Raw genomic sequence first — 24375 nt, forward strand, 5'->3', positions numbered from 1 at the left:
TTTTTTTTTGCTTTGTTAGTGTTAAATAAATATAAACGCAGGAGGTTCCTAAAGACCAAAAATCTTCTGACTGGAGAAACCGAAGCTGATCCTGAGATGATTAAGGTAAGGTTTTGACTTAGTAGGGATTATTTGGGGACTGTTTTTGTGACTTGTGGATGCCATCATTAAAAAAAGAAAAAAAACCTCAGAATGCAAGCAAGACATTTGAAATAGCCTGACAAGGGATAAGCTAATGTCTAACATTTTAAGATTAAAGTAATATTAAGGATAATGTTAAAGCACTTGTTTCTTCACTACATGAACATGTTTAATGATTATATAAGATAGCAATCAGTCTATTTAGAAAGTATTCAGATCAGTTCTTTTTTTCACATTTTATGTGGCAGCCTTGTTAAAAGCTGCAACTTTCTCTTCATCATTGTTGACGTTTCTACACCTTAGAGCCCATCTGTGGTAAATTGTTTATTGATGGGACATGATTAGGAAAGGTACACATCTGTCTGTTGAAGGTCACACAGTTGACAATGTGTTTCAGACCAAAAACCAAGCCTTGAGGTTAAAGGGATTGCTTGCAGAACTTAGAAACAAGATTTATCAAAGGGAAGATCTTTAGAGGAGTATAAAAAAAATCAGCACTGCTGTAGTGAAGATTCCCAAGAGCACAGTGACCTGTATAATCTTAAAAGTTTAAAACAACCCCAATTCTTTCTTGTGTTTGCCACCAGGCCAAACCAATAAATCGGGGGAGAACCCAGTAGTTGTTGGAGCTAAACTCCAGATAACCTGTGTGAAGATGGCAGTAGCTTCCCTGACAGTCAACTGTTTCTGAAGCATTCCAATGATCTAGTCTTTATGACACAGTGGCCCAACAGAAGCCACCCCCTAAAGGTCACATGACACCCCATTTGGAGTTTGATAAAGGCATCTGAAGAACTCTGTGTGACATCAGATTTCTGGTTTGATGAAATAAAGATTATGGATTATGTCTGGAAGAAACCAATAGTGAATAATGGTAACATCAGCTTCACAATATGTGGGTGGAGACTGGGAGAGTAGTCAGGGTTGAGGGAAAGCTGAACAGAACCATCTACTGAGATAAACTGCAGATCCTCTGGATGGAGATAGTTTACCTCCAGTTACCAAAATTGAGATTGAAAAGCAGGATATGTTAAATTGGTGATACCTTCACAATCTTTATTATATACATTTTCCATTTTTGGGTTTTTATGCTGGTTTTAATGGTTTATTCCTGCATTGTAAAACAATGCAACATAAGCACAAAATAATGCTGAAAAATAAACCAAGAAATGTTATGCAAAGTATTAAAAAACACATACTCAGATTTGTACATGCATCCAGTAGAAACTGCCTTAGGTCAGTCACATTCTGAAAAGGATCATTCTGTAGGAAAACTTTTAAAAAGTCTGCATTGTGTTTACATAAGTCGGATTTTTCTACCGTATGCATGTACAGTCTTGAAATGTGCTGATGATGTCTACTTTATTCTCAATACTGCTAATAAACAAGAAGCAGTGGCTAGTTAGTAAGATTAAGAATCACTACTGAGGAAACTAAACCAAGTCAATTTAGGACAAAAGCAATATTCCAGAATAGCAAGCAGCATAATTGTAATTTGGTGAACCTTGTTACCCTGACCAAGAAAAACAAGGATTGTTTCACTTTATCGTACTGTATGTGAAGGAGAATCTCTGATCTTTAGCTGTCCCTGTACTGGTCATTCTCATACATATATTTCCATGTAAATGTTCAAATTAACAGCTACATTTGGACTAGATGTAGTTGTGAATGTTAAGATTTCCAGAATGTAAAAGCACTTTCATGAGTGCAGTTATTGGAGGAAGGAGGAGTTTTTACTTGTTGTATTTGAGTTCACATATATCCATAATGTAAATTTTTAATTAGTTATCCAAACCTTATGCATGAATAGAAGAAATTCATAAATATTTGTTTTAATGTAAGTAAAGCCAATCTAACTGTAAAGGTTGTCTCATGAAAATGAATATTGATAACGAAATAAAATCTAAAATACTTGAATTTTAAGGTCACATTTAAGAAAGTGAAAATGGCTGGTGGGGAAATAAACTACTCTTGCTTATTTTGTGCCTTAGTTATAAATGACAGTACTAAATCATTGAACGTATAGTGTTGCTGAGTACACAGTACTACTTAGAAAAGTTAACCAAACTTCTCCATCTGTGTGTCTGGGCTTGCTTACTTACTTTATTTTGAATAAAGTATCAAATTTGCTTGGCTGTTTAGTATTCTGAAAACAATTGTTCAACTCAACTCTTATGTTATTAACTGTTTTTTTTTCCTCCTCTTTACCTTTCTCAAGAGGGCAGAAGAAAATGGCCCAGTGGAAGTCATTTCTCATTGGCATCCCAACATTACAATTAACATGGTGGACGACCACACTCCCTGGGCAAAGGGAGCAGTGCCCCCTCCACTCGATCAGTGTAAGAATGTCTTCCTGTACTAGGTACAGTCCTTCTCAACACTATGACAGATTATCTGTAGTGAAAAAATCCAAATGGTGGTATTTTTGTGAGTACATTTTACTGGAACACTTGGCCCATTTTAACTGTTTTCATTGCTGTCAAAGGTTTACATACTGTTTGTTTATTCAAGATTATCTTTAATATCTCCAGGACATGTTTGGGCTTACTCTTTACTTATTTCTTAAACTTTCAACTGAGTTTTTAAATTCTATAAACTGACTTATCTGTTGCTTTTCCCGTCTTGGTAACTTTACACTTTTTTAATATATTTTTATAAATTAGCATCCTGTTGATCATGAGTTGATTTTACGTATTAATTTCTAGTGGTATAGACTGCACACTGTGTGTTTTGATTGCTACTTTGGCATTTTGTAAGCAATTGTTGAAAGGGATAAGTTATTGATGAGCTGTAATTCATGTCATTGTTTTACTGCCAATAGTTATTGGATTGTTTGAAAAGCATTGAACCAGAAAGAACTAACAGTAAAACCCTGTTTTACTCCAGCACTCGCAGCTACTTCTTCACTAATCTTGGTTCTCAATCCCAGAGGTTTCTCACTGCCAACATCTTTGAGGAACTCAAAATAATGTACATGTTTTAAGCACATACTAATAACAGACTTTGAGTACCAGTTTTACATTCATTCTTACTTTTTTCTTATCAGATCATTAAACACAATATGTACCAACTAACGTCTTAGGATCTTTTCTTAACCTGTAATAGGAAGAAATTTCAAAACCAGCTATACACCCATTACTTGTATCCTTTTACCTGTATCACTCTCTCTGTTGTACCTTGCATATTCATCCTATGTACCTCTAATGGCTGGCTGCTTGCTAACTGGGACTACCATAACGTCCAAACTTTTACTTCATCCCAGTTTTACCAACAATAATGGGCTTCACAAGGGTGTCCTCGCATGCCCTTTAAGGGACCACAGTGAGACCAGGAATAGACAGTCTGGTTGTAGGCTTGCTATTATTCAGACAAAGGCATTGATTTTTAGGCTTTTATTTAGAGAAAAGCAAAATGACACCTTTTATTGGCTAACTAAAAAGATTACAATATGGAAGCTTTCGAGGCAACTCAGGCCCCTTCTTCATGCAAGACATCTTTTTACATCTTACATCTTGCCTGAAGAAAGGGCCTGAGTTGCCTCGAAAACTTGCATATTGTAATCTTTTTAGTTAGCCAATAAAAGGTGTCATTTTGCTTGGCTTTTCTCTACATTCATAATGGCTAACACGGTACAACACCCTAGTTAGTACTACAGGCTTTTATTTAAAATTATATTTGCATCAAAATCATTAACTGCAAATATGTAGCGATAGAAAGACTCATACAACCTGAGTATCCCAAATTTTCATTCAGTCCATGTCATAGTAATAAGATACCAATGACCATTCCACTCCAGCTGACTTTTCTCCTCCTTGTTAATTGTTCTCAAGCAAAATTAAGATGTAGCGCAAGAGAGAATTCTTTGGCAGTTTTAGAAGCAGAGGATAAGTTTGGGTGTGTTGTGATTCCAGCAGCATCCGCTCCCCAGGTTTGATTTTCTCCAACAGAGAAACCCCAGTTTCTTTTAATGTCTGCTCCAATTTTAGTAGTTGTACACTCAATAATAATAATGAGCTGTTTTTTTGCTTGAGTAGTCAGTACCACAGTAATCCTTGGCCACTCATTGATGGCTAGTAACTCAAAGGGCTGTCCAATCTCTAATGATGGGTGCTCAGAATAAGCTGTTCAGTTTAACATCCGTCAGTCCGAAATATTAGCTTAGTGGTCACCAGCTTCCGTGTAATTTTATGGAAGTGCCTTAGAAAAGTATTCCATGACACAGCAGTAGCAAGTAAAAGTCTTTTCACTTTTCCTGATGTTTACTGCTAATTTTATTAAAGTATAAAAAGTTCTGAAGTTTATTTGGGGTGTGTAACAATTACATACTGTATTAAAACGACCTTATGTTAATTTGAGTAAATTTAAATTTTAAATGATTTGGAAAAATAATGCAAGTGTGTCATCTTTAAATTTTTCCAATGTTTTAGTGTTGTTAAGCTCATAAGTCTTGCAAGGTTTTCAAACTTCTTCACACAGCCTTACAAATGTTCATGCACTTCAAGTGGGATTTTCTTAAACTTTAATTGAGAAAAAGCTCTCTTGTTGTTAAACACTGGAAAATGACAATCTTGTACTAAAAATTTGTGCAGAAAGATATAGACGTATGAAAAACAGAATACACGTGCAAATAGCAAGCATTGCTGTAGGTCTGATATTGCATATCAATGTTACCTGCTTATTAAAGCATACAATAACAGCACATCAGAATCAAAACAGCTTTTGGTAATTTTTGTGATTGTCCTTTATTTCATCGAAGTGTAAAAGCTTTTTAACATAAACAGATGTTTAAGAAGATGCTAACCATCTTTATTTTTCTCCTCCCACCTATATAGATGTGAAATTTGATGCAGTCAGTGGAGACTACTACCCAATTGTGTATTTTAATGACTACTGGAATTTGCAAAAGGATTACTTTCCCATTAATGAAACACTAGAGAAGCTTCCCTTCAGAATTTCCTATTGCCCACTGTCTCTGTGGCGTTGGCAGTTGTATGCAGCACAGAATACAAAATCTCCTTGGAATTTCCTTGGAGAGGACCTCTATGAGCAGTCTGATGAGGATCAAGACTCTGTCAAGGTCAGCAAACAATTTTAGTCCTCTTAAGTGTTTCTCTTTATATTTTATTTGTTTGACATTAGAAATAATTTCATCCTAACATTATACAGTTATGTTCATAAGTTTACATACCCTGGCAGAATTTGCAAGATGTGTGTCATACTTGAAAGAAAAGACTTATCAGGCAAAATATATTTCATTTACTTTTAATGGAATCCAAATTAAACTGTAAGGCATCAATCACCCCTTTAGCATCAGTAGTGGAAGGCAGTCTTTTGTGGTAGTTGTGGATAAGGCCCATGATTTTCTCAACTGGTAGAGCTGCCCATTCTTCTTGGCAAAAAGCCTTCAGGTCATGTAAATTCTTGGGTTGCCTTACCATGAACTGCACTTTTGAGGTTACCTCCAAGAGGCTCAATGAAACTGAGGTCAGGTGAATGTGATGACCACTCCAGCACCTTCACTTTTTTCTGCTTTAGCCACTGAAGGGTCAACCTGGCCTTGTGTTTTGGATCATTGTCATGTTGGAAGATTCAAGTGCGTCCCATGCGCAGCTTTTGGACTGATGAATGCAAGTTGTCCTTCAATGTTTTTCAGTAACATGCCGCATTCATCTTGCCCTCAGTTTTCACTAAATTATTTGTGCCGCTATAGCTCACATACTCACAGAACATCAGAGATCCACCTCCATGCTTCACAGTAGGGATGATGGTCTTAACTTTTCGTCATGGGCCTTGTTGCATAATCTCCAATAGTCTTTTTTTTTTTTTCCTTGCAACTTGACCATGCAGCCCATTTCATTTTGAAACGGCAATATCATGATTGCAGAGAGGGTGAAGTGGCTTGTGGGTTTTTCTTGGCAGCTCAACAAATGATCCATGGCAATTGTGGGTGCAATCTGTGTTGGTCTACCTGACTGTGGATTGGTAACAATAGAACCCCTAACTTTTTTTTTTTTTTAAATATATCATCAGTCTGAACACTACTGACAGGCATTTCAGATCTCTGGATACCTTTTTATATGGTTTTAATGATTTATACAAAGCAACATCCTCTTCTTGCAGGTTCTTTGACAGTTCTTTTGTTTTCCCCATGGCTTGGTATCAGTGCAGCTATGCACAGATTTAAATTGACTATTTATGCACAAACACTGATTACAATCAAATAGGTTACAGGAGCGAACACTCTCCCTTAATTTGAACCTATGTGTGTCAGCTTGTGTGTATATTATCAGCCCCAGCATTCAAGAGTATGGAAACTTTTGATCAAGCCCATTTATGTGACTTCAGTTATTATTATTTAAAAAGGGCACAATTATGTGATTAATAAATTTCATCGCCTGAGCACACTCCCTAATTTAAAAAAAAAAAAAGCTTTTTATACTTGACCAGTTTTGGTCTCTTTAAGCACTCACAGCAGATGGAGTAGTAGTATAAATTATATGATTGAGAAACTTGTAGCACTGAAATTAGTCTTATCTGAATATTCAGTAGCATACGACCTACTAGCCACTCTGCATTCAATCCAGTGGCAACTGTTGGAGAAAACATGCAGTTTTAACCCCTTTTGAACAGATGACAAGAGGGGAGTGCTTCAGCTGATGTTATTCCAATGGTTTAAGTGCACAAATCTCTTCTCACGCAACAAACAAGGTGGATGAGATGGTTCAGGACAATGTTTGTTTGCTTCAGTGATTTGGGGACTGAACCATTGTACTGTGCTGGATTCAACATATAAAGATGGGCATATATTATAGGTCTGTGTGTGTGCGCTAAAGTGACTAAATACATAACTACAGTGGGAATGTTAAGTTAACCAAAGTTTGATAAAGGTTTAAATATTCATAGAGTAAAATGTATTAGTTAGAGGTTAAAAAGGATAGGTGTTGCATGTATGTTTTTAGTTTTCATGGTTTTATTTTTATTTTTGCAGTTTTCTCAGATTCTTTTGTAAAGAATGAAGTGGTTATATCTTGTGCACTGTTGCTTAAAAGACAACTGAAAACTCAACATTTGTGACAATTAAAAGCACAAGCCTTTGAGTCTGTCTGTACACAGTGATGTAATCAAAGAAACAGTAGCCAAGAACACTTTGCACTGCCTGTATTGCATGTTTCATCCCAGATGAAATGTTCCACGGTTTTTCAAACACATTTGTGTGATGATTTTTATGCTGCTTGTATTAAACAGTGCATAAATCATGAATTTAATGGTTTGCAAACACTGTGAGAGAAAAATAAAAATAAAAAAAATAGAATAATTATAAAAAAATACAACAAATACATGTCACTGTCATACTGTCACATATAGTAATAATAATACCATTTTATTTAAAAGCACCACTGTAAAATAATGCACATAAAATCTAATGTATTTAAAAACGAAAAATGAGGTACATACATGGAACTCCAAAGGCAAGGCATTCCATAGTCATGGCTCTGATCCACTATTTAGTCTGAGAAAGTTTTCAAACAACAAGTGACAGGCAACCAATGCAGGAGGAGGTAATGTTTGCGTAAGCCCTGTGTGTAAGTAAATCTGTGTATGGTCTTTTAAATGGCCCGCAACAGCACATTTTAGGATTTTACTAAGAAAAGAAAGGTTTGAAATAGATCTATAGGTCTTTGTAGACTGTACTGTGAAAATCTTGTGTTCTGTTCCTCCCATACTCAATAATCAACATAAAACATCAGAATAAGAAAGCTCAAACTTAAATCTAATAATAATAATCTGTTAATAACACAACATATACACAAAAATCACAGATAAAGTGGCACCTAATTCACTCTGCTAATTAAAGACATTTTATTATATGTTACAGTTGAGCAGCCAAATTACCTGTGGGTGGAAACTGTTCTCAAATCTCACAGTCGTGGTTTTAATACTCCTGCAGTGCTTGCCTGATGGTAGAAGCTAGACAGATGTCCATGCAGGGTGACCGGGTCCCTTATGACTCACTTTGCCTTTCCCAGACAGCGTTTGGCAAATGTGTATGGCACGGATGGTATCTGTGTCCCGGTGATGACCTTCACTGTTTTCACCACTTCAAAATTTTAACCTGCATTTCAATATGTACTCATTTTTAATATGAATAGAGAACCTTGATTTTTGGCTAAATTGATATCCCTAGTGTGGAGAGGGATAGGCTCCTCAGCACTGCCTCTAATAATTGATGAAAGGAGTAGTAGGCTGAGAACAATGAAATTAAATGCCCTCCTGAAACAGTGGGAGACAAACGATGAGCTAACTGGAACATATTTTTGTTTTATAAAGTGAGGCAGCCAAGTTTAGTAGTTTGAGTGTACACAGATGTAAATCTGAAAAAGACATTGCCTTCATTTTATTGTTGATTAGTATAAATAAAAATAGTGCTATTCATGTCAAACTTACAAAATGTCAGCTATATGTACTTTTTTAAATCAAGATGTATAGAGATTTTTGTTGTGAATGATTTTTTTGACATTAAGTATTACACTAGACTTGCAATTTCTTTATTTAAAATGCTTGAATTTTGCACGAATGTGCATTTATAGTAATGTTTTTTGGTGATTGAAGCAAAGCAGCAGTTTTTTGTAAGCCCTGTTGTGTTTCATCTTGCAGGATAATTTATTTTCAGTACTTTTAGATTGGCATTTTAAGTGAAGTGCATTGATAATAGATTATTAAAGCTTAGTAATAGTTAAAGAGAAAAAAATACCACATTTGGCATCAGTATTGTAAGATACTCAACTTTTCAATGTTGGTAGCAGAAATGATAGTTTAGACATGCCACAATACAAGCTTTTTGTATACGAACAAACATACAGTTTATCATTTTACTGTATCTGCACAATGAACAAATTAAGTGTGACCTACTAGATAACTGATGTGCATTTATGTGACTTATGAACACAAGTTTGCCAACATGAAGAAACTGTTCATGTTGCTTATTTAGTTCTTGTTTAATCAATCAGTAATAGACAAAAGGCCACTTTCATTGACCTCTATTTATTCAGAACATGGTGTTACATAAATGTTAATTGTGTTAGAGCTTGCACAGAAATTCAATGAAGAAAATTTTCACCATGGTCCCCAGCTAAGAGATCACCGACACTTTGGATTAGATATAAATTTACCTTTATACTGTCAAATGTTTGTAATGACATTTAGCCCTGTTGTATTGAATGTTTTTGGACATTATAATCCGTAAGAACTGTATTTAAAGGTATTTAGCAAAACTTAATACTGTTTCTCTTTTTTTGTTGTTTAATTTTTAGGTAGCCCTATTGGAGACCAACCCATATCTTTTGGGGCTGACAATTGTTGTTTCAATTGTGCACAGCATCTTTGAATTTCTGGCATTTAAAAACGGTAATTTTTAAAATGCACTCATGTTTATGGACATTTTGAATGTTACTTTTTTGTCATTTTGTTTTGGTATTACTATGCCCCGTTTACAATGACCTGACATGTGACGTTGGATAAAGGCATGTAGCTATGGGATTATGCTGAAGCTGCCTGGAGCTTGATGTGTATATTTTAAGTGTCCGATACTAAGAGTGAAAAATAAAACCTAAAAGTTGTGCTGACCAAAATAGCTTTTCAGTGCAGTCATATTTTATGAATATGCCTAGCACTGAATGTACAGTATGTACTACTCCACTGTACAGAACAGTAATGTGCAGTTTTTGTACAAAACTAGTAAAAATGATCAAAGATGAAATTTTCCTACATAATTCATGCTTTATGCCATTTAAAGATCAAACATTTTGGGGGACTCCACTAAATTATGCAGGTGTGTTGCTACAGCATAATATGCATTATGGTAGCAATAAGCATTTAAACTTGAAATCCAGTGAAAAAATTGTTCCCTCATGCATGAATGTCTAAATGTGGGCAATATTGACTTTCTGTAAATGTCTACATAAGCATTAGTTTTCTTTCTTTGTGCCATTCAGCATAATCTTTTCTAATGTTTAAACCAAGCATTAGATTTGCAGTGCTTCATTTCCTGTTTATGCTTATTGAATGCAAGAGTTGACATAAGATTTTTAAAAATGAGAAACAGGAAAGAAATTTTAACAGTAAAATCAGATATTTTAACAGTAAAATCTGAATTATAAATATGTAAATATAGTCACACTTGCAATAATATAGTATGATATATTTTGACTTTTACTTGATGGAACAAAACTCACGGACAGTAGTATTTTTTTTTTTTTCCCCATCACATTTTTCTTAGAATTGGAATTATTGAGCAAAAGTATGAAAGTTTTAGAAATTAAACCACAGATGTGCTGCAGAGATAAATTACCTACATTTGAAAGATGCTCTTGAGCTTCACAAGTACCCACGAAAGATCACACACATGTAATTCACATTTTTTTTATAGTAAGGTTCACAAATATGCAGAACTTGCATAATATAGATGATAACCATTTTTTTATGCACTCAGAAATGCAAATTCTCTAAGAGAGTGACTTTTTTTTTTTCTTTGGGTAATTTTATAACTTTATGTGTAAATAATAAGTACACAGAAGGACTACTAAAACCACCTGAGTGTTGTGTATTCATGTTACTTGTTTTTCTTTCTTTCAGATATCCAGTTCTGGAATAGCAGGCAGTCACTTGAGGGCCTTTCTGTTCGTTCAGTCTTCTTTGGTGTGTTCCAGTCTCTGGTTGTACTTTTGTACATTCTTGACAATGAGACCAACTTTGTTGTTCAAATCAGCGTCTTTATTGGACTTCTCATTGACTTCTGGAAAATCACAAAGGTTATGGATGTTAAGGTAAAATAGAAATGATCAAATAACTTGGATGTAGAATTTTTTTTTTCTTACAAATGTTTGAGTACCAGTAAAGTAAACTAAAGAATACTCATGTGGAGTCTTTTCATAGTTCAGTGATTCTCCCCACCCTGCCTATCGCTGAAGTTAAGTTCCAGACCCATCAGCGATAGGTGAAAATCCGCGATATAGAAAGACCATAAAAATAAACATTTTTTTTTTATATATACTTTAAGAAAATACCCCTCCCACACGCTTTAAACACATGTAAAATTAATTAAACACACTTTGTAAACACATATGATATGTGGATGTCGGGCTAAGGATATGAGTAACATCACTCTATTATAAAAAAAAAAAATAATAAAATAAATCTTGTCAGGGAAGACGAGGCTTGATTTTCTCGGAAGACAATTGACATCCCGCGAGGGACATTTTAACATCACGCAAGACAAGGCAGTGAGACAGAAGAACAGCTGCTGTACAAGCTTTTAAATGATCGATGCGCAGAGCGACAAGCAGAACAGGCATCTTGGCAAAAGCCGCACAAAGCCTGTAGCTGATCAGTTCACTTCTGCTTAGCGTGCGTTCAGCTCCCCCCTTCACAACGGGGAGAGATGCAAAGTGGCAGGAGCGTAGCGCGCCTCCGGGGGGTTTTGCGAGTTGAGCAAAGTGATCGAGACCTGATCATCTCGGAGAGACACTTTGACGACACGCAAGACTAGACATTACAACCTTAGGAAGCAAAACCTGTCAGAGGGTGACTTATGCACGTCATGCCCTACTTACAAACAATTTACAACAAGTTCACTGACATCTAACCTAGCAGTTCTTGGAGTGCAAGCCAGCAGATGAGCTGAGCACTTCTCCTTAGCATGCGTTCAGCCCACACACCCTCCACCTCCCACTCCTCCTCCTTCAGAACGCTAGCGGCAGAGACGTGAAGTGGCAAAAGGACAGCTGCTGTACAGATTTTTAAGTGATTGATGCAAAATGCGATAAGCACAACACACAGCTGGCCAGCAGCAGCAGCAAGACACCAGCTGAACCGATCGCATCTCTTTAGCGTGCGTTCAGACCCCCCCTTCACAACGCGAGCAGCATTATAAGTCCCGTGAGAAAGAGATTTAACCACGCCCGGGGAAGAAAATAAAGGACAAATATTGTTTTTACAAAAGTTTTAAAGTAAAAATGAAAATAATGCATATGTAACAGTTCTCATGAAAATAACAATCTCTTTAAATTGTTTATCCGGTAAACCATACCTGGGGGTAGGCGAGCGAGCGAAGACCCCCTAGTAGTAATAATATTAATAAATCCGCGATGTAGCGAGGGCACAATAGCTGAACCACGATATAGCGGGTGATCACTGTAGACTAAAGAAATATTTAATACTTCATTATTTCTTACCTTTTTACCATTAAATCGTATCTCAGGTGTCCAATGTATTTTCATTTTGTCTCCATAAAATAGTTCTCATTCTGCCTTAAACCTGGCACCAAAAACTTATGAACACCTCATGAAGAATTATCTTGCATGTTACTTATCAGAGCTGCATAGCCAAATTTTCATATTTCTTTATTATAACATCTTGTGCTTTATATATAGTCTAGCGGTTCTGCCTGAATGTTGTTAAATTGAAATGAACTTTTGTGCACTTAGTGCGTAGTCTGCATTTCTGTTGGTACAAACAAGGAGGGATTCAACCACTCGTCTTTCTTCTACCACTGTGATTTTTTGCAAGAAGGGTTTCTTTGGGGGGTTAGTGTTGCAAATTGCTGTAAATTGTGCAAATTAAATAATTGTCGAGCTTTGGCCACACATCATTGCTTAACTGGGGTGTGTATTATTATTATAGATTACTTTTTTACCAGTCAGAAAGATTTGTATGTTTTTTGACCAAGTCCTGGATATGAATGGTAATTCTATTAACTGCTTTGAGCAAATCTTAGTCGTTGTACTACTTCTAAAGTGAAATCAAGCATGGTGATAGCTACAGTAATAAGTAATATGAAGCTATTCTTATGCATCAGACACAGCATTTTTGTTTTAATATATATGTGTTTCAAAATTCAGAACAGCTTTATGGAAATTGTGTTCGGACTAGTCACCTATACTTGTGCATAATACCATCTGCAGTTAGTCCATCGTCTGTCAGATAAATGTCAGAGGATTCGAAACCTGATTCTGAATTTTGTCAATAGCAATTACTGGACTAAAAGCTGTACATTCAAATTTAAGCTACTATTACAATGTATGCATTTCATGCTCATAATACATGCTGCAGTCCTTGCAAACAACTGTCCTGGTGTACATCCTGCTTGTTTTGAAGTGAGCTGCTGCCAGCCCACTCAGGTACTTTGCTTAGTGCATTGTGGCTTGTAAAGTGTTTCTTGGAAGCATTCGGCAAAGTTAATTTGCTAATGTTAGTTTAGATTAAAAATTAATGTTCTGTTACTTTAAAATGTAACACTGTGTCAGTTTTTTAATAGCCCTCATCCTCATTTTCCAGCAGTCCTGTCATAATCAGAAATGTATTTGTCTATTACTGTGCTTGTAGACTTTGAATCTGTTCATTTATTTTCCTGCCAGTGGATATGGAGACCGATGTTTGCTGCAGTATTTTTTGCCCCGGGATTCAAAGGTTTACAGGAGAATTGATTGCATTGGAAATGGTGCATATATCCCTTAATTTTATATTTTCTTTTTAGCTGGATAAAGAAAATAAAATTGCTGGTATTTTCCCTCGCTTATCTATAAAAGACAAGTCAACATATGTGCAGTCATCAACAAAGATTTATGATGATGTAAGTAGCAGTATAATTATTTTTATTTCTAAAAATTTTGAACATAGTTTTAGCATTTGTTAAAATTCCTTCTTTTATTAGTTGCTTAGGTGGGATAGACTCCATAGAACAAAGTCGTCCTTTTTGTATTAATTTCGGACTCTTGAGTAGTTCTCTCAATATATTTGGAGCCATTTTAGCAACTTTTTAGTGATTTTTGATTTGCATAAAGGCCCCTGCCACATTAATTGAATATAACAGTGATTTTCAATTATAGACTTTATTTACATTTAGGAAGTCGGGGGCAGTGGTAGCGATTTCACCAGCGACACTGTTCAGCCCCGCCTATTAAAGGACCACAACCCACTCAGCTGCCTCTATCTCACGCAGTGACCTTAAGAAATGTGGTACTTATTTTGGCTCACCCTGTACAAGGAAACCAGGTTGTACTTCATGTTGTTCTTAGACAAATGTGAGGGTTAAGATTCTGTATCGTTTGTGTTGCATTGGTTTATATATAGCCACTCTGCTTTGGACATCAGGGATTGTAAGTTTTTCTTCCCCGTTTGTTTGGCTCTAACCAGTCTCCATATATGAAGACCGTTCTTTCTGCTAATGAAATTTTCATTCTATGCCTCATTAGCACTTGTGATATTTTAGATTTTATTTTTGTATAGAATGATTTATGGCCGAGGCCCTCTGTCTTATCTCAGGAGGACTGAAGTGCCAGCTGATTTTTAACTCCACTGAATTTCTTGATTAGAAGTCAGTGACTCCTGTTAACGCAAAATTAGTTTTTGGACTTACATTTAATTCGCAACCCTTCATTTAACTCTTGAAACTGATGCATTCACAATTTTAACTGCTTCCTTTTTTCTTAACCTGCTACCAAATAATAAAAAATACAGTCTCACAAAGTTATTCCCATTTGCACATCTGTCTGTTCATCAGGAATAGATGCTTTCAAAAGAAAATAAGTCAAGGACCAAGAAATGCTACTCTTCTTTATTTCACATAATACCTTAATGACAAACTTTGTAAAACAAAATACGAGGGGGGACCCAAAAATAACCGGAAATAAATAAATAACCTAACAACAACAAAATTATGGTTATTTTTGGGTCCCCCCTCGTATGTATTATCAGGAATGTCTGTCAAGACGAGTGCATTCATGAGGCATATTATTAAACCGATCATATGATTAACAGCAGGAAATGGATTCTAATGTGAAGATTGATAAGAGCAAAAACAGTGGGCTTACAGGATGGAGTATCTTGAACTGATGGAAAGTTTCCAGTGTAATAGTTAAACCCCACCACCACAGCAGCTCATTTTGCAGTATGAAAAACTAGGCTGATTCTGATAAGACTTTGTATCTAAGTATTATTTTAAGTACTGTTCATTTCATTCTTTTATTACAGTTTTGGTTCCAGTATACCCTGGGGTATCCTTTCAAGCCTAGTTGTTTTGCAATTATTCTAGGAAGTGTCTTTGTCGAGGAGTGGTTTATACTTCTGTCAGTAATGATGCCAACTTGTTACAGCAAATTTTGATAAGTGTCCTTCTGTCGTGTGTGTCTGTTTGAGTTCACAGAGTGATCCTAACTTTGTGGGTTTAGTGTATATTGGTATGTCTTAAAACCTCCAAGTCATTTGTGGGTATATAATAATATATAAATATTAAACAAAATATGACCAGTTTTGCAAAGTTTGTCTAATTTTTTGTTTCCCTCTTTGCTTAGATGGCCTTTAGGTATCTTTCTTGGCTGCTTTACCCACTTTTGGGTTGCTATGCTGTTTACAGCTTATTGTATATGGAGCATAAAGGCTGGTACTCATGGGTTTTAGGAATGCTCTATGGCTTTTTGTTAACTTTTGGTAAGTGACATTTAAAACTTCTTTAAAGGTTATATATATATAAAAAAATACAGTACAGCATCAGATTAGCATATTTATTCCAATATGCATTTCTCACTCCACAATCACAGAAGAAAAAATGACCAGGTAATAAATATGGATGCACATATATTTATAGGCATACTAGTACATGCCATTTTTTAGTTCATGTTAATGAAATGTTTTGTGCGTTCCTTCCTCCAGCCCTTTATCAATTTAATTTTTAATCGCATAACCATATTTAATAAATCATTCAATTAAAGTAACGTTTTAAATTAGTATTTACTGTGTTTTAGTCCACATATATTCTCTTAGGCATTCATTTGTTCAGATTTTTTTCAGTATTTAAAATGTGAGGGGTTTTTTCTATGCTTATAGGCAGTGCCAGGTCACATTGCATTGTGGAGTTTTCATATTGTCCTGGTTTTTGTATGGGTTGTCTTTTTGTATTCTCTGATTTTTCCTTATGCATTTCTCAGATTAATGTTGATCAGCAATATTCCAGATTGCCCCTATGTAACCATGGTGTGTGCTTGAGTGATCCCAGTGATGAACTTGTGTCCTATTCTTAGCTCTTTTGTCTGTAGCACGCCCATAACCATGAACTAGACTGAACAGTTTTGAGAGTATTGCATAATTTAGGGGTAACAAAAAAAAAAAAAGATTTGGCAATAGGATCCTCTTAGGTAATATGTATTGTAGTAACCATGGGAAGTTCAGATACTGATGTTGCTAAAGTACCCATTGCCCGTTCACTAGCACACACTATTTGTACAAAAAGTAAGCAGTAGAATCTTTATGCCTTTAACCCTAGAATTACCAGAGCCTACGAAAAAACTCGTAGATACGGCCCACCTTAAATCGCTTCTTAAATCCGTTCACACCTCTCCGCCAGCGTCTTTTCTCCTCTAAATGTGCTGATAAAGACAAGCAGCCGGCTATGCCATCCCCCCACCGACTTAGAACGTGCACGAACTTCTCAAAGCTCATGCCTTGATTGATTATCTGGGAGTGAAGTGGAGTTTTAGAGTGGAAATAATAGATCATTATTTGGAACATACGCATTTCATGTGTGTTCTGTTTCTACAGTAATCTGTGTAAACACATTGTTAAAACAGAAACTTTTTCCTATTTTAGTAATAAATGTTACAAAATGTAGGCATAAACTATATAATGTGTAAAGCCTGTTTCCGTGGCGTAGTGCGCTAATGTTTGCCTCTCAGAACACAGCAACTTTGCCGTGCCTTACAGACCTGAGTTCGATTCCCCGCTGGGGATAAAGAGTTGCTTTTTTTTTTTTTTCTTTCTAACCTCAAACGGACATAAAATGTATAAATTGATCTCATTAACTGACAGTGCATACCGTTATTTTCATGTGGGATGCTCCTTTTAAAATAATTTTTTTAACAATTGAGACTGCAATTAACATGAACAACTGTCCTTATAACTGTTATTTTTAAGATCCATAACACACAGACAGACAGAGCACTCCGTAATAGAGAGACAGACAGGCAGAGATATATAAATAAACAGGGAAGGCACATGTACTGAAAGAAAAAAAAGATCAACATGTGCGTTGTTCCTGCTGCACTGAATAAGCTCACGTGCTCTAATATCACCCAAACAACCCTCAACCCCCGGACCTGACTCTCTAAGTGACAGCAAAAGTACAGACGCAAACCAAGTGTAATCAAGAGTCCCCGGTTCGATCCCCACTCACTCATATATTTGCCGTTTTCAGTAGTAAGCTGCTCTTTTTGTTAATATTATACAGTACACACATGCACTTGGTTTGTGTCTGCACCACGCAAACAGTCGCATCAACCGCTTACCGAAACTTGCTTTCTTTTTTTCTTCAGTTATATTCTTGAATAAAAGCGCACTTGTTCTGTTATACTTGTACTTGTGAAAGTGTTTGTTTGATATTTGGACTTCAGGCTTCACACCAGTCATTCTCAGTCACACACACCACTCACATCCACGTCCACAGTTTTCCCAGTCTCGTTCGCGCACAATTTCTGACACGGTTTTATATACAATCATCAGATTTAAATGTTAACAGTTCCCACACACAACTGCTGACTCCCAATCAAGAGCTTCTGGGTTCGATGCTAGCAGCTTCTCAAGTTTACCGTTTTGAGTAGAGAGCTGCTGTTGTTAATATTATACAGTAAAAACATACATTTGATTTACATCTGTAACAACTACTGTAAATTTATAGTGCTTGTCATAGTTAGCATTCATGCTCGCCCTGATCTGACACTGCTGTTTTCAAATAAAGACGCGCTATAACAGAGGTGAACTCAGATCAGAGAAAACAGAAGCCCTCCCCGCAAGAAATGTCGACTCACATAAAAGAACAACGCAGCTGCACCAGGCGTAAAGGCAAAAGTCCGGCATCATCCTGCCAATCATCTGTCCTTCAAAGAAACAGCACGGCTTACAGAGCTCGCCAACGCTACACCGTCCAGATCTAAACACTAGCGTGGTGTATGTGCCCAAAAAAAGTCTAACTGCATTCTCGTACCATTGCTCGCGTACTAAAGTGTCAGCAGGTATTTTTCGTGGCATTACACATGTAATTTGTGAGCATGCCCTTGACAATCAAACAGAGGCAGCTCAACAGTTCACTTGTGACTTTATGCCGTAGAAAATAAATCCGCTTGCATGTTATTTATTTGGATCAAATAAAGACGCGCTACAGTAATCCCTCCTCGATCGCGGGGGTTGCGTTCCAGAACCGCCCGCGAAAGGTGAAAATCTGCGAAGTAGAAACCATATGTTTATATGGTTATTTTTATATTGTCATGCTTGGGTCACAAATTTGCACAGAGAAACAGGAGGTTGTAGAGAGACAGGAACTTTATTCAAACACTGCAAACAAACATTTGTCTCTTTTTCAAAAGTTTAAACTCTGCTCCATGACAAGACAGAGATGACAGTTCCATCTCACAATTAAAAGAATGCAATCATATCTTCCTCTTCAAAGGAGTGCGCGTCAGGAACAGAGAATGTCAGAGAGAGAGAGAAAAGCAAACAAATCAATAGGGCTGTTTGGCTTTTAAGTATGCGAAGCACCGCCGCACAAAGCAGTTGCAAGGAAGGCAGCAGCTCACACCCCCTCCGTCAGGAGCAGAGAATGTCAGAGAGAGAGAGAGAGAGACAGATAAAAACAAACAATCAAAAATGAAGGTAATCTTTCAGCGTTTTTTGAGGAGCAGCCATATCCTCTAGGGGTGCAAAGAGCCCCCGTGCTCACAATATATTTGAGGAGTTTTATTTAATACGTAATACGCACTCTGGTTGGGTAGCTTCTCAGCCATCTGCCAATAGCGTCCCTTGTATGAAATCAACTGGGCAAACCAACTGAGGAAGCATGTACCAGAAATTAAGACCCATTGTCCGCAGAAATCCACGAACTAGCAAAAAATCTGCGATATATATTTAAATATGCTTACATATAAAATCCGTGATAGAGTGAAGCCGCGAAAGTCGAATCGCGATATAGCAAGGGATTACTATATAACTATTTATCTATCCCCTTAGCTGTTTATATATATATTATATAATAACAGTTATAAAGACACTTGTTCATGTTAATTGCAGTCTCAATTGTTAAAAATATTTTAAAAGGAGCATCCCACATGAAGATACAACGATCTGACTGACTGACAGTGCATACCACTTTATATGGTTAAAAAGAAAAAAAATAGCACTTTCTTTCCAGCGGGAAATCGAACTTGGGTCTCTAAGGTGCAACAGGCCTGCTTCGCAGTGATTGGCTGAGCAGTCTGTGTCAACTATCTGCGACTTAGTATGTATCATGATCGTGATTTAGAGAGAATAAAAGTGAAAAAAAAAAACGGAAACTTTTACAAGTCCTATAAATGTACGCCATGTGCTACAGACGCAAACCAAGTGTATGTGTGTACTGTATAATATTAACAATAAGAGCAGCTCATTACTGAAAACCGCAAATATAGGAGGAAGATGGGATCGAACCGGGGACTCTTGATTACACCGGGGACGTTCGATTACAAGTCAGCAAATCTTCCCACTACTCTACGGAAACTGTTGTTTTTTCTTTAACCTTTTGTGAAAGTATTTACTTGATCTTTGGACTTCAGGTTTCATATATTATATAGGTTATGCCTACATTGTGTCATTTACTACTATAATATGAAAAATGTTTGTTTTAAAAATGTGTTTACACAGATTACTGTAGAAATGCAACACACATGAAATGCGTGTGTTCCAAATAGCGACCTATTATTTCCACTCTAAAACTCTAGCAGTTCAGTCACTCCCAGATAATCAAACAAGGCATGAGCTGGGAAAACTTAGTAAACGTTCCGCGACGGTGGGGGATGGAATAGCCGACTGCTTGCTGGCTCATCTTAATCGGCACATTTAGAAGACAAGAGAGGTGAGAATGGTTTTAAGGTGGGCTGGATCTAGGCGTTTTTTCGTAGACTCTGGTAATTCAAGTGTTAATTATATATTAATGTCTTATTTGGCTGGCAAACGGGCATCATCATATGTTACAGACTTGTAGAAATCAACAAGTAAAGAGTTATAAACATGTAGTTCAGGTGGAAGGTTTTCATGAAAGGGAATGAAAATCTGTGTACAATTGCAGTCAAATCTTTTAACATTTTCATCTACTGGCATCACATGTCAAGTTTTTCTAGATAGCAGAAGAGGTTAGAAAAGAAATGAAAACTAGACCTGGGCCTGATACCTAGGATTAATGTGTATTTTCTGTAAACCATGCCAAAATAAATTCTCTCATACTTTTGTGTTGGTTATTTTGGACTTCTCATACTTATACTACTGTATAAAAGTAGTTGAAATCTTTAAATTGTGCCATACTACATTGCGATTACAAGATCATTGTTCCTTCTGCTGTCTCTTCATTCCCAAATCCTGGTATTTGTTTAAAGAGCCCTTTTGTTTTGGGCTGCTATTTTAATTTTAGCAAGTATTAAATAGTTTTCTACTAGTTTACTTTGTCAAGTTAAACAAGGAAGTGGTTTGAAGGCTTAACATTATTGAACCATCGGGATGCGATATTGAGGAAAACTTAGCTATCTGCCAACCAAAATGAGTGAGTGAAGGAAAGGCCTGTTTTTTTTTACATTTAAGGGTGCAAAATCTATAATGAAGCAATAAATCTTTTCTTTTTCAACTTTTAGGATTCATCACTATGACCCCACAGCTGTTTATCAACTATAAGTTGAAGTCAGTAGCTCACCTCCCCTGGAGGATGCTGACATATAAAGCACTAAACACCTTTATTGATGACCTCTTTGCTTTTGTCATTAAAATGCCGATGATGTACAGGATAGGATGTCTTAGAGATGGTAAGTCCTGTCAGTTTTTACCTTTAAATTCTTTACAAAAAAAAAAATTAAAATACTTTATTTGTGCTTTTTCATCTTTTTAATAACTCCTTACCTTCCTAAGAAGTATTAATTGTAAAAGATCTTTTGTCATTCGTACATTCATTTCTTGAGTTGCTAGCCCTGCAAACCAAATTGCTTATTCTACAAAGACATAATAGCCAGGAGAAAATTTTGGAAAAATTTAGAAGTTATAAGAAATTTAAAAGAAATTATTGTAGTGATCCTTCAAGCAGTATAATCTTTTAATGATTATCACAGGTGTCTTCAATCTTGTAATCACTTATTTCACTTAGTCAGTTTAAATAAAGAAAATAACTCCTTGTGTGAAACACTAAACCTGGGTTAGAGAAGAAAAGCAGAACGTTGTCTAAGGGAGGCAAGATGGATGGTAACAGCCCAGCATGGTCAATGGAGAGATGTTCATTGCCTTTGCAAAAGAGCTAGATGTTCCTGTGGAAAATTCAAGTGTAACAGACATTCCTGGGTGTCGCCACGTGAGAAAAACTGACCCAAGATTGAAGAGATAGATTGTCTGAATTTTGGAAAAAGAACTAAGGTGTAATTCAAAAAAGATCTAATCTGCAATTGAAGCTCAAGGTGCAACCATTTCTATTCTTGCCACCCAAACAATTAGTGTCCATAGATTTTATAAAAATATCCAGGGTCCAGAATGAATGAATGAGTAAATAAATAGATAAAAAATATTTCATTTAAACACAATCCTTCTAAAACCATTCTCACAAAGATGGTTCATATAAAAGTTTTCATTAAAAGAATAAAGGATCTCCTTCAGTAGTATAATCGGTACTGACTCTGTAAACAGTTCATCATCCCACCGGAGATCGGGTCCGACCCCCAAGCAACTTGCCCTCAGCCACTGTTAATCCAAGCCCCAAATACAGCAGCAGCTTCTCCCAGCTTCACATACAGTTCTGCCATCTCCTCTTCTGTCTCATTTTGTTTGGCAGACTTCTCTAACCTATTCTGCTCCTTGAAATTACTCAACAGGTCTGGGCCATTCCTCTGCACTAGATCTCTTATTTTTACTCTGTTCTACAGGACCCAAGCAGAGCCCACTCCATCCAATCTCTTCTGTCATTTCCTTTGAGATTGTCCTAGCTCCTGTTCTCCGTTGATTTTGTTTTTTTTCCATTTTTCCCTCCTCCTTACCCTGCCTCTACTTTTTATAACATGCACAAACAACCTCAGTTGATACTATGCACGCTCCATGATGCTACACGACAAATCACCTCATTTAAGCATGTGCACGTGCCTGCTATTGCTTAACATGTGTGGAGTAAGTAAAAATTCTAAAACAAATTAAATCTACTAAAACACACTAATAGATATACCCTGCTGCAGCAGGACACAGAAAAATCAGAATATCGGAATTTGGGGAGAGATGTACAGCTCAGTGTCAGAAAGCTGTGTCTCATTCATGGGTCCTACAGCTGGATAATGATTTGAAGCATAAAAAGCACCCAAGAATGGAGAAGATTGGATAGTTCTGAAATGTCCTACTTTGAGTCCTGTTCTGAATCTCATTAAACAACTGTAGAAAGAGATGAAAGTCACATTTGGAAGAAGGTGACCATGAAACCTGAGTGAACTGGAGTGGTGTGAGACAAACGATCAGTAGAGTTTTGAAAAAATGTCACTCAGAACTACAGGAAATGCTTTTAGACATTTGTCTCCAAAGGTTGTGCTAGGTTAAGGGTACCAATATTTTTGAAATTGTAGTTTTAAGTCATTTAATGTCTTTAAAATCTGTTCAATTTTAAATTAAAAGCAAAGTTTTTCTATTAAATGTGATATATATCATTTGTAAACCAAATAATTGTCAGTTTCAGTTTAGTTAATTGAAAACTGAGGATTTTTTAAATGTGTATCAATATTTTCATCCAGCTGTTTAAATGTGAATGCTACTAAAAGTACAGTAACTGGATATTTTTTTTTTTTTTTTTTTTTAACACAGATGTTGTATTTTTTATTTACTTGTATCAACGCTGGATCTATCGTGTGGATCCAAACAGAATCAATGAGTTTGGGACAAGCGGTGTGGACCAGATGAAGCAAACGACAGAGCAGAATGCAATTACAGATGGTAAAGTGACCACAGCAGATACAGAGAAGCCTCAAGCAGAAAAGAAGAATGATTAGTCATCTAAAAAAAAAAAAAAAAGAAAAAAAGTAATGATCAGTAGATAAAAACATAATGATTTTAGTGATGGGGATTAAAATGGACAGACAATGAAGCAATTTATGCTTCTCTGGTCCCCTCAAAGCCCAATAGTTTTTTTTTTTGTTTTTTTTTTTTTTTTAATATGTATATTCCAATTATTTACTTTGTTTTTGAAACTGGGTGAAGTAATTGTTGTACTGTATTTGTGTTCAGAGGAGGATGGAACAGTGGTTAAAAGCATATCCCTTTATTTAAAAAAAAAAAAAAAAGACTCAAAAGTACAAAACTCTGGTCCATATTGTCGTGAATTCCATTTCCACTGTGAGTGTAACTTCATTTATTGTCTGCCCCTTAAGGGTTTAAAATTCAGTTTTGCACTATTTCAACACAGGCCATCTTCCTGTGCAGCTGCCAAGGTTTGTTTGGAGATTTTAAGGGGTGGGGTAGTGGAGGCAGAAGTGGGTTTTAAGACTTATTTTCTTCCCATCAGGGTAAAACGGCCATGTAGCTATGAAATCATTTCTTCCTGGCAGTTTTTGTTGTACTTTTTTTGGATCTTGTACAGACTTAAAGCTTGTATCTTAATTATACTGTTGTACATCACATTACGTGTTTTTATTTTATTAACAAAAAAATCAGACATACAGCACATACTTGTAAAATGGTGGCGTTTTCTTGTTCTTTTAAAAACACTGTGGTGCCTAAAGGTTATGCTTTTGCAGAACATGAGTGTTATTCTACTGGATTGTTTCATTTGGCAAACTACAAAGTTTGTCATAATGTGAATAAGCATTTTGTTTTGGCCTATCACACATTCATGAGCTAACAGAGATGACCGCTACTCCAAAGATACTAGGTTATACTAAGGCTGTTCATAAAGGTTTTTAAAAATAAAAATTTTAATTGGACAATGAGGTTTTTGACTGCCTGAAGCCGAGCTTGTAACATGTCTACGTGTCATCCAAGTTTAATGCACTGCTGAGCTTCACTGTCTGTACTGAAAACTGACCTCCATGGTTTAATCAGTTAAGAGATATGAACAATACTGGCAATTTAGAAAAGGGAATGGATGTAATGAAAACTGGAATTAAATATCAAAATAAATTGAATGTGTTATAAAGTAAGAGTACATAATATTTGAGGAAC

General features: G+C 36.2%; 1 protein-coding gene across 1 annotated transcript in view; it reads left to right on the top strand.

Annotated features, from left to right (window-relative positions):
• Positions 1-24143, top strand: part of clptm1 (CLPTM1 regulator of GABA type A receptor forward trafficking) — a 67531-nt gene extending 43388 nt beyond the window's left edge. The window contains exons 6-14 of the mRNA XM_028795885.2: positions 20-105; positions 2360-2480; positions 4974-5218; positions 9453-9546; positions 10774-10964; positions 13673-13768; positions 15489-15624; positions 20838-21005; positions 23023-24143. Of these exons, the coding sequence (XP_028651718.1) occupies positions 20-105; positions 2360-2480; positions 4974-5218; positions 9453-9546; positions 10774-10964; positions 13673-13768; positions 15489-15624; positions 20838-21005; positions 23023-23207 (1322 nt within the window). The 3' untranslated portion in view covers positions 23208-24143. The remainder of the gene's footprint in view (positions 1-19; positions 106-2359; positions 2481-4973; positions 5219-9452; positions 9547-10773; positions 10965-13672; positions 13769-15488; positions 15625-20837; positions 21006-23022) is intronic.
• The last annotated feature ends 232 nt before the right edge of the window (positions 24144-24375 follow it).

This window comes from Erpetoichthys calabaricus, chromosome 1 (assembly GCF_900747795.2).
Source record: "Erpetoichthys calabaricus chromosome 1, fErpCal1.3, whole genome shotgun sequence".
Classification (NCBI taxonomy): domain Eukaryota; kingdom Metazoa; phylum Chordata; class Cladistia; order Polypteriformes; family Polypteridae; genus Erpetoichthys; species Erpetoichthys calabaricus.